Source organism: Durio zibethinus, chromosome 5, assembly GCF_047325235.1.
Source record: "Durio zibethinus cultivar Kanyao isolate XHJ-2024 chromosome 5, ASM4732523v1, whole genome shotgun sequence".
NCBI classification, from domain to species: domain Eukaryota; kingdom Viridiplantae; phylum Streptophyta; class Magnoliopsida; order Malvales; family Malvaceae; genus Durio; species Durio zibethinus.
The window spans coordinates 30,792,082-30,803,485 of NC_143166.1; the positions used below are offsets into that span (position 1 = coordinate 30,792,082).

Sequence of the window (11,404 nt, forward strand, 5' to 3'; positions counted from 1 at the left end):
ACTGATTTAGCATGTTGCATGTTGAATCTACCAAGCAGTCGTTCAACATACTTTTCCTGTGACAACCACAGCTTTCCAGCTCTCCTATCTCGGATAATGTCCATACCAAGAATCTGCTTTGCTGGACCTAAATCCTTCATATCAAAGGACTTAGACAATTGTTCTTTCAACCTGCAAACCATACTAGCATCTTGTCCTACAATCAACATATCATCAACATATAATAATAGGATAATGAAGTTACCATTAGGGAATTGTTTAATATACACACAAGAATCTGCTGCTGTTCTTTTATAGCTATGACTCATCATAAAAGAATCAAACTTCTTGTACCACTGTCGCGGAGCTTGTTTCAAGCCATACAAGCTTTTCTTCAATTTGCAAACTAAGTGCTCTTTCCCTTTCACTTCAAAACCCTCAGGCTGATTCATATAAATGTCCTCCTGCAAATCACCATGCAAAAATGCAGTTTTAACATCAAGTTGCTCAAGCTCAAGATTCAAACTAGCTGCCAATCCCAGTACCACTCGAATAGAACTCATTTTTACAACTGGAGCAAAAATCTCATCAAAATCGATGCCTGGTTTCTGAGAAAAACCTTTTACTACCAATCGAGCTTTGTACCTCACTAGTTTGTCACCATCCTTTTTCAACTTGAACACCCATTTATTCTTTAATGGCCTCTTCCCTGTTGGAAGTTTAACAAGATCATAAGTACCATTCTTTCGCAATGACTCCATCTCTTCTTTCATTGCTTTTAACCAGTGCTCTCTATCCGGAGTAGCCTGCACATCTTGAAAGCTTTCTGGCTCCCCTTCACTGGTAACTAAAATAAAATCTGAACTTGGATACCTGGTAGATGGCCTGCGCTCTCTAGTAGATCTCCTGAGCTGAGACTCTACATCACTTGATGCTGAAGGTAGCTCCCCTTGCTCAACACTCTCAGGTAGAGAGGATTGCTCCCCCTGCTCAAAACTAATAGCATCTGGCTCATCACCAACTATGGCTGGCTCATTCATATCCCCAAGTTCTGTTTCTGGCTCATTTTCACCATCTGTGGCTCTTTCCTGTGAAATCCCTGTCGGTGTTGAAACATCACACTCAACAGTAACTCGTGTAGTCTTCTCATTTTTCTCAAGGTCTGCTATGGTTTCTTTTTCATGAAAGACCACATCTCTGCTTCTGACTGTCTTTCTTTTTACTGGATCCCATACCCTGTAGCCAAATTCCTCATCACCATATCCTACAAACACACACTGTGTAGCTTTACTATCAAGCTTTGACCTCTGCTCTTTTGGTACATGCATGAATGCTTTACACCCAAAAACTTTTAAGTGAGAGTATGAAGCATCTTTTCCTGTCCACACTCTTTCTGGAATGTCAAAGCCCAAAGGAACTGATGGTGACCTGTTAAGTAAATAACAAGCTGTGTTGACTGCTTCACCCCAGAATGGCTTTGGTAATTTTGCCATCCTCAACATACATCTGACTTTTTCCACAATGGTGCGATTCATTCTTTCAGCTATACCATTATGCTGCGGTGTTCCAGGTTCTGTCCTCTCATGCCTGATCCCATGCTTTGAGCAATACTCTTCAAAGCTTTTAGATGTGTATTCCCCACCATTATCAGTTCGAATACACTTCAAGGGTAACCCTGTCATCCTTTCAACCATGGCATGAAATTTTTGAAAATACTGCAGTACCTGACTTTTATATTTCAACATATACACCCAAGTTTTACGTGAAGCATCATCAATAAAAGTAACAAAATATCTGCTACCACCTAATGACTCAACCTCAATGGGACCACATACATCAGAATAAATTAATTCCAATCTATTTTCTTTTCTCTGAGAACTTTTACGAAAAGAAACTCTATGATGCTTACCAAACAAACAATAATCACATGAATCGAGAGACATACCTTTGGTCAAGGGAATGAGAGAGTGCCTTGCCAAAACTTGTAACCCTTTTTCACTCATGTGTGCCAGCCTCCTGTGCCACAAGTTTGCTGAAGCATCATTTTCAACGGTATTTACCTGGTTACCGTTCAATTGCATCCATGTCTTATACATTGTGCAGCATAGTTTTCCCCTCGCAACTACCATAGATCCTTTGAGAAGCTTCCACTGTCCATTCTTTTGTCGGCTTTCATATCCCTCCTTATCAAGGACATTAATAGCAAGCAAGTTCATTCTCATATCTGGAATGTGTCTGACATCCCTCAAAGTCAACATGCAGCCTGTACTAGTTTGTACACCAATATCACCAATCCCAACAATCTGCGACACACTCTTGTTTCCCATCTTGGTACAACCAAAGTCTCCTGCTTTGTAAGTTGTAAACAACTCTCTCTTAGGAACACAATGATATGCCGCTCCTGTGTCAACTATCCACTCAATGCCGGGATCACTAACATGATTACAATCACCATGTGTACAAATCAAAATAACTGAATCACTATCTGAATTCACTGCTGCAACATTGCCATCATCTGAACTCTTGCCTTTCTCATCTTTTCGCTCTTGCTTTAAGATTCTACAGTTTCGTTTTATATGACCCGCCTTACCACAATGGAAACACTTCACTTTACCTCTAGACTTGGATCTATGTTTAGACTTACCACGGCCTTTTGAGTCCTGACCTCTGTCGATGTTTCTACCCCTGTTCTCTGTGACCAAAGCTTGATTCCCAGGGTCTACATCTTTTCGCCTCGCTTCTTCATTAAGCATACTGTCCTTTACCATCTCCAATGTCACCTTATAATCAGGAGCTGAATTAAGAACAGTCACAACTAGAGTATTCCAGCTGTCTGGCAATGAACCCAAAAGAAATAATGCCTTCATTTCATCATCCATCTTAAGTTCCATAGTAGTCATCCGATTAAATATATCTTGAAAATCACTCAAGTGCTCTGTAACAGATCGTCCATCCCTGTACTGTAAAGTTGCAATCTTTTTAACAAGCATAACTTTATTCATACCTGTTTTTCTCTCATACAATGCTGCCAATTTTTCCCAAACAATGTGAGCATCTGACTCCTGCGCTACATGATGGAACACGCTGATATCAACCCATTTTCTGATTGTAGCCAGCGTCTTTCTACCTAGCTTCTTCCAGCTTTCATCTTTCATATCTGCTGGTTTAGCCGAATCACCCAATACTGGCTCATACAAATCTTTACAGTATAGATGATCCTCCATCATAGGCTTCCAAATTGAATAATTCGATGCTGTCAATTTTATCATGGAACCTGTATCACCCTCCATGATCTCAAACAGAATTTACTTCTATCCTGGGTTGCTTCTGTATCGATGTCTCAAAATAACCCTCGCTCTGATACCACTTGTTGCGCCTGAAGCAATAATCACAACAATACAGAAGCAATAGACAACAATCAATAATCAAATGCGCAGAAAAATAAAGCACACCAAGATTTACGTGGAAAACCCTCCAGTGTAGAGGGAAAAAACCACGGGCCGCCAGAAAAATCTTCACTATCAAATAATAGTTATACAAAGTTCTTCTCTAGCTAAAACTAGAGCTAATCAACAACTAGAGAAACAATTGGAGAAATCTCACCAAATAAGTGACTCAACAAATACACCCTGGATTTGTTCCTAGAGAGCTTCAAACCCGATCTTCACCGTTCAGAATGTCAAACTCTGAATCATAAACCTCCTGACAAGGTTCCAACTCAATCGGACCACGGATCGACTTCCGTTCAACCAACTCTCCCTTCTCCTTTTTCTCTCTCTGCTTTTCCTGGCTTTTCTTCTTTCTCTGCTTGGTTTTCGACACACACACAAAACAACCCCACCTCTTTTTTATTAAGTAGCTAGGGCTCTGTGTAAAATAAAAGATCAAGGCCCATGGCCTTTACTTGGTCCAAAACCACTTACATGGGACTGGACCTCATTTTCCTAACAATCACTTCGTTATGACAGTGCTTCTGGGTGCATGATTAATGCTTCATTCATACCCTTAAAAATTTATTTCATAGAGAAGATTTTTTTAATTCCCGACTTCGATGTCATAGGTGCCAAGCAAGGAAGGTTAATTCCTGAAAAGAAGAGTTCAGTCGATGAGTACCAGGAATCAAAGGGCTTGGAAGGTGTCTGATTATGCAAAATGTACCGGAGAATATAAGCATCCTGTTTGAACGAGCTGCTTTTGGGATAAAAGTATAGTTTCTTTTTCCTGATAATTTCCAGGTAAATGATCACTTTCTTTTTCCTTAAATTCTGATATGGCAATAGACCACGATCAGCAATGTATCCTTTCCAGCTCTCTTCTTTATAAATCATCCATAATGAGTACATGATATGCATCCATGATCCATACATGCCAAGAGTTGAGCCAGTTGTCTTACTTTTATCTTAAACTTATCTGTAAGAAGACAAATCTGTCGCACTTATTGAAGTGTTACTACGGAATTTTGCAATTCGGAATTTTGGAAGAGGATAGAAAGCCATCACTTTGTTATGACAGCGCTTCTGCTTGCATGATTAATGCTTCATTCATACCCTTAAAAACTTATTTCATAGAGAAAATTTTTTGAATTCCTGACTTCAATGTCATAGATGCCAAGCAAGAATAAGGTTAATTCCTGAAAAGAAGAGTTCAGTTGATGAGTTCCAGAAATCAAAGGGCTTGGAAGGTTGTGATTATGCAAAATGCGCCGGAGAATGGAAGCATCCTGTTTGAACGAGCTGCTTTCGGGATTGCATCTAACAGCTATAGCCATATATTATAGAAATTTTACCGTTCTACGTTTTGCTATGATAGGAATGATGGTGTCTCCAATTATTTTACCTCAGTGGAAAGCATCAGCTCTTTGTCTTCAATTCTTTAGTTGAAAGGAAAAAGTTTAAGGTAGAGATTCTGCATATTTCGTTAATCATTATTTTTGCGAGAGTGGAAATTGTAAATTTGAAAAGTTGATAGTAGGATATAATTATTTGGCTGACGTAACAAGACGTTTCATTTTTCTTCTCTTGGAGTCATAGAAGGTGATGGCTTGAAGCAGCAGAAGTTCCAGACGGTGGCTGTTATGGAAAATATCATAAATTAGAAGCAAATTAGAACTATGATAGTATGCTTTACGGTTTGTCTTAGATCATTACAACATGAACAAATTTAAGAGAAACAGAAGGAAGAAGAAAGAACCATATGGGGAAAAGCAGAGGAGCTATATAAATATATATATATATATATATATTATAAAGAATATGCTTCTCATCCTTCGGAAAGTACCCAGCCAGACTTGAAGCAAAAGGCGACAGTGAGACCGAAACCAACTGCCGCTCCGATACCAAAATTCCAATCCACAATCTTCATTCCTTTACTTGGAGAGACAAGTGGAGGAATCAGTTTTGTCTGACAAGGTCTAATTATTCCATTGCAGAGTTCCTCGTTCCCCTCAAAGCTTGAATCAGGGAATGTCATAAACTGACCTCCTGAAGGTATATTCCCATAGAGCTCATTGTATGATACATTCAATTTTGACAAAAAGCTGAGATGTACCAGAGAATTAGGTATTTCGCCAGTGAGTTTGTTACAAGACAAATCCAACACTTCCAAGTTTGTCATCCCTGATATACTATCTGGAATGGTTCCTGAAAGTTTGTTCTCTTTCAAACTCAAAACATAAAGGTTTTTCAAATTCCCAAAGCTTATCCAGATAGGTCCGGTAAACTTGTTGAAGCTTAAGTCAATAGTTGGTGGCATGCTCCATATATGGTTATATGACAAGCGCGGCCCTCCATGTCCCGTGCTTTTTACCAGTGGGAAGTCTGCAGAGAGTTCTTTCAGTTGAACAGTATCGTTAACAAGGCTATCAAGTCCAGTTAAACTTTCTGGTATTTCTCCGGAAAAGGAATTGTTAGACAAGTCCAAGTAAATGAGATATCTGAAATCGCCTACCCAAAAAGGAATGGACCCTCCCAATGAATTCCAAGACAGATCCAGAAATTGCAACATTTTGCAACCCCTCAACCACATTGGAAGCGAACCTCTAAGGTAACAAAATGGAATAATAAGTGCCTTAAGACTTCTGAACTGCAAATTGACGTTGCTAGGCATCTGTTCGTGATAAAAGTTCAAACCAAGGGCCAATATGGTCAAGTTCTTGCAGTCTTGTAGAATCTCAAGTGCTGTGGATATATTATTGATGCTAGTGTTTGAGAGAGAGAGGAATTGCAGTGCCTGCAGATTTTTGAAGTGGAATGGAATCCCACCGGTGAATTTGTTGTGTGCAAGACCCAGACTTCTCAAGCTCTGACAAGAGGATAGACCATCAGGAACTGGACCGTGAAAATTATTAGAAGCAAGACGAAGTGAGGTGATACTGATCATTGCAGAACAATTTATACTGATCGGACCATGCATACTGTTGTTGTACAGATCAATCTTCAAAATCGAAGGAGAATTCACCAAAGAAATAGGCAATAAGCCACTTAATCTGTTTGAGCCAGCAGAGAAGGACTCCAACTTTCTCAGTCTCCCAAAAACATCTGGAAGACTTCCATCGAAGCCATTGGAAGAGATATCCAATTCAACGAGTTTAGAGAGGTTACCAATTCCGTAATTCAGAGGCCCTGAGAACCTATTTTCTTGAAGGTGCAGTATTCTAAGATGTTGTAACCGGAATAAATTCTCAGGGAAAGTTCCAGATAGACCATTGCCATTGAGATAAACATACTGCAATGAAGTACAATTCTCCAAATATGTTGAAGTTTCTCCGAACAAGTTATTTGCAAGATCAAGATACTGGATATTAGATGAAGTTTTACAAATTTCTGAGGTAAGGATGCTAGAGAAATAATTCTTTGAAAGGTCAAAATACTTCACTGAGGGCAAATGGATTATGGTGGGAAGTGAACCAACGAAATAATTGTTACTCAAGTCAAGGACTTCCAGGTTCTGGAAACGAAACAAGTTGGTAGGAATTTCACCATCGAGAGAATTATGAGAGAGGTTCAGGATTCTTAGTTGCTCCAATCCAACCAAACTCTCACATATCGTTCCTGAAAGTCTTTTGTTCCCAAGTTCTAGCCCAACCACTCTTTCATTTAAAACAGAGGAATTATCACAAGTGATACCTGACCAGGAGCAGCAATTGAGGCTGTTCCAGTTCCACCCGCCAATATCTGATTCTAAACACTTGATGAAACCTTTGAGGGCTGTTAAGTCATTCCAATTGCATGCCGGTTGTTGAGATCCCTGGATCCTTTGCCCAAACATGACAACTAACAAAATGAAAGCTACAGAGACCTTTGGGATCACCATGAAGGTCAATTTAACAAAAGGAAGCAAGGAGTTGTTACTGGTTTTTGCTATGCTATGATGTTATACATTTTCCTTCTTTTTTGGTTTCCTCTGTAACGTTTTAAGGGGGACGAAAGTCGCAGAACCCATGACTTTTGTGGGAGCTTGGACAATCCATCACTGTTGCTTCTTTACTTCGGAAAGATGATTAAATGATCTTATTGACTTGTTCAACCAAAATTAGTCCATATCCCCGTACACGTTCGTTCATAAACCCATAGTTTCTGTCAAAAAACAAAAGACCATTGATAAATTTCATGTCCGCATAAGAGTCGTTTTACAGTGAAGGTTTACCAATATTTTGACAAGAAATAATACATTAACAGCTGATACACACGTACCTGCCTCAATAACAATGTGTTGATTAATCATTTCATTATTTTCCATTAATGGACTTTTTTCTTTATAGGTCAATGTGTAACAAGTGATTAATGTTTAATTATTGTAAGCATTAATCATTGTAAGCTACAAGCAATTTACTGGTGTCATTGGCTTCGCTACTAACTTGATGACTGTTGTATACTTAACTTCCATTTTTAGGTGTGTAAAATATAAAATTTATTATCTCTAAATTCGTATTGATATATTTAACACAATTTTTTTTTTTTAACTCATAACATTTTTGTTAAAATTTTAAACAATATTATTTTTATATTTTTATATCATTTTTATATCATATTATTATACTTAAAACTATCAAATTTATTTATACATACAAATTTAATCACTCAACTATATTTTCATTGTACATATAAATGCAACCACTTAGATAAATATTACCTTCTCCTCTTACTGAATTGTTGCTTAGGAACATTTTGTCGAGAAGATATTTTGGATTTTCTTTTTATTTGGATATTGCTATAGCCTATGGGTGCCAAGCATCAAAGGTTAATTCTTGAAAAGTCTTATTTCAGCTGATGAGTTTCTAAGATCAAACGGTTTGCAAGAATTGTGATGATAAAAATGAGCGGAGATATGAAAGCATCCTAGTTGACTAAGCAACTATTTAGATGATGGATGATAAGATTAGTTTTAATAAGATTAAAAATTACGATAAAAATAAAATTAATTATTATAACGATAAAATTTAATATTATAATATTAAAATTAAAATTAATAGTAAAATATGTGTTTGAATAACAAAATTTGAATAATAATACAATTATGACAGTGAAATGAGAATAAAAAATTACTATTAAGTACTTTATTTTAAAAGTTTATTGATAAATTACTTATATATTTTTATAATATTATTTATGATATTAAAAAATCTTAAAATTTTAATTCAATATGAACAATAAACATATTATTTATTGTATAATAATAAAATTTATTTATTCTACAATAATAAATTTTTATTTATATTAAATTAATAAAATTATTTTAAAATTTATAAATCAAAAAATCAAAATGAAAAAACTAAAAGTCAAATCGCATGAAAATCCTTATAACATTAAGGGCAAAAAAATAATAAAAATAATGGGCAAAATAGGAATAAAAGCCACAGTTGAATCTCAACCAAAGCTCCAATAAATGCACGGAGGCTCTTACCTCCAGTGAATGAATGGAGGCCCTCGCGCCTCACTGCTGTTATCCAAACACCTGGACAGTGCGATTTGCTCCAAATAAAGGGAACCAATTGCGCTGAAACGGGACCACGATGACTTCCAAATGAGCCCAAACTGGATCAGAATTGGAAAAGTCTTAACTAACTGATGTAGATGGGATACTGTTGGGATACTGTAATTTTAGCAAACCTTTTTTATTTTTTATTTTTATTTTGCATGTATTAGCTGGATTTATTTGCTTGTAAAATACTGCTAGCTGCCCTTGTTCCCACTTAATTTCACAGCAGTGGTAAGGGAGACTTCCATCTTTTTGTCTATATGACACGAGACATCTTTCCTTGACTAACGCAAGAAAAAGGAACTCAAGTCAATAGTCGGTGGCAAGCTCCATAAATTGTTATATGACAAGTGCGGCCCACCTTGTTCCATGCCTTTTACCACTGGGAAGCCTGCTGGGAGTTCTTTCAGTTGAACAGTATGGTTAACAAGGCTATCAAGTCCAGTTAAACTTTCTGGTACTTCTCCGAAAAAGTAATTGTTAGACAAGTCCAAGTAAAAGAGATATCTGAAATCGCCAACCCAAAAAGGAACGGACCCTCCCAAAGAATTCCAAGACAGATCCAGAAATTGCAACATTTTGCAACCCCTCAACCACATTGGAAGAGAACCTCTAAGGTAACAAAATGGAATAATAATTACCTTAAGACTTCTGAACTGCAAACTGACGTTGCTAGGCATCTGTTCATGATAAAAGTTCAAACCAAGGACCAATATGGTCAAATTCTTGCAGTCTTGTAGAATCTCAAATGCTGTCGTTACATTATTGATGCTAGTGTTTGAGAGAGAGAGGAATTTCAGTGCCTGTAGCTTTTTGAAGGGGAATGGAATCCCACCGGTGAATTTGTTGCGTGAAAGATCCAGACTTCTCAAGCTCTGACAACAGGATAGACCATCAGGAACTGGACCCAGAAAATTATTAGAAGCAAGACGAAGTGAGGTGATACTGGTCATTGCAGAACAATTTATACTGATTGGACCTGCCGGACTGTTGTTGCGCAGATCAATCTTCAAAATCGAAGGAGAATTCACCAAAGAAATAGGCAATAAGCCAGTTAATCTGTTTGAGCCGGCAGAGAAGGACTCCAACTTTCTCAGTCTCCCAAAAACATCTGGAAGACTTCCATCGAAGCCATTGGAAGAGATGTCCAATTCAACGAGAAATAATTCTTTGAAAGGTCAAAATACTTCACTGAGGGCAAAAGGATTATGGTCGGAAGTGAACAAACGAAATAATTGTTACTCAAATCAAGGACTTCCAGGTTCTGGAAACGAAAAAAGTTGGTAGGAATTTCACCATCGAGAGAATTATGAGAGAGGTTCAGGATTCGTAGTTGCTCCAATCCAACCAAACTCTCACATATCATTCCTAGAAGTCTTTTGTTCTCAAGTTCTAGCCCAACCACTCTTTCATTTAAAACAGAGGAATTATCACAAGTGATACCCGTCCAGGAGCAGCAATTGAGGCTGTTCCAGTTCCATTTCCAATATCTGATTCTAAACACTTGATGAAACCTTTGAGGGCCGTTAGGTCATTCAAATTGCATGCCGGTTGTTGAGATCCCTGGATCCCTTGCCCAAACATGACAACCAACAAAATGAAAGCCAAAGAGACCTTTGCGATGCCCATGAAGGTCAATTTAACAAAGGGAAGCAAGGAGTTGTTACTGGTTTTTGCTAAGCTCTGATGTTACACATTTTCCTTCTTTTTTGGTCTCCTCTGTGCCGGAGAATATAAGCATCCTGTTTGAACGAGCTGCTTTTGGGATAAAAGTATAGTTTCTTTTTCCTGATAATTTCCAGGTAAATGATCACTTTCTTAGTATTTACTGTAATTTTAGTAAAGCCTTTTTTTTTTTTTAATTTTACATGCATTAGCTGGATTTATTTGCTTGCAAAATACTGCTAGCTGCCCTTGTTCCCGCTTAATTTAACAGCAGCGGTAAGGAAGACTTCCATCTATTCGTCCATATGACACGAGACATCTTTACTTGACTAACGCAAGGAAAAAAAGGAAAACTGCTCCTCCGACTCTGTGACCTCGTTAGTTTTTGGGCTTTGCTTAGAAAAGTCTTTAAGAGATGATAAAGAATAATTCTTTTTCTTTTTAATATATGTTATATGGTATAGTTATCATGGGTTTTTTATATGCCCGTGTCATGTGCAACCATAACAAACATATACACTATATGAATATGATCTCATACAGAACCCAAACCATCATCATATATGGGAATAAAAGTATAGTTTCTTTTTCCTGATAATTTTCCAGATAAATGATCACTTTCTTTTTCATTAAATTCAGATATGGCAATAGACCAGCAATTTCTTCACACTGTCAGACTTGGAGTTTCCCTAAATCAGCAAACCTAGCTGGCAGGTAAGGCTTTATAGCAGAACAGGGAATGTACAGTTTGCATCTCAAGCAACATAAACACAGAATTCATGAA

General features: G+C 37.4%; 1 protein-coding gene and 1 pseudogene across 1 annotated transcript; both read right to left on the bottom strand.

Moving 5' to 3' along the window:
• Nucleotides 1–5,188: 5,188 nt before the first annotated feature.
• LOC111282361 (phytosulfokine receptor 1 pseudogene) lies at nt 5,189–7,538 on the bottom strand (annotated as a pseudogene).
• Nucleotides 7,539–8,888: 1,350 nt separating this feature from the next.
• LOC111281633 (phytosulfokine receptor 1-like) lies at nt 8,889–11,341 on the bottom strand. Its single transcript, XM_089761069.1, has one exon. It carries the CDS (start codon nt 9,906–9,908, stop codon nt 9,240–9,242), a length of 669 nt encoding a protein of 222 aa, XP_089617195.1. The 5' UTR covers nt 9,909–11,341; the 3' UTR covers nt 8,889–9,239.
• Nucleotides 11,342–11,404: the final 63 nt, after the last annotated feature.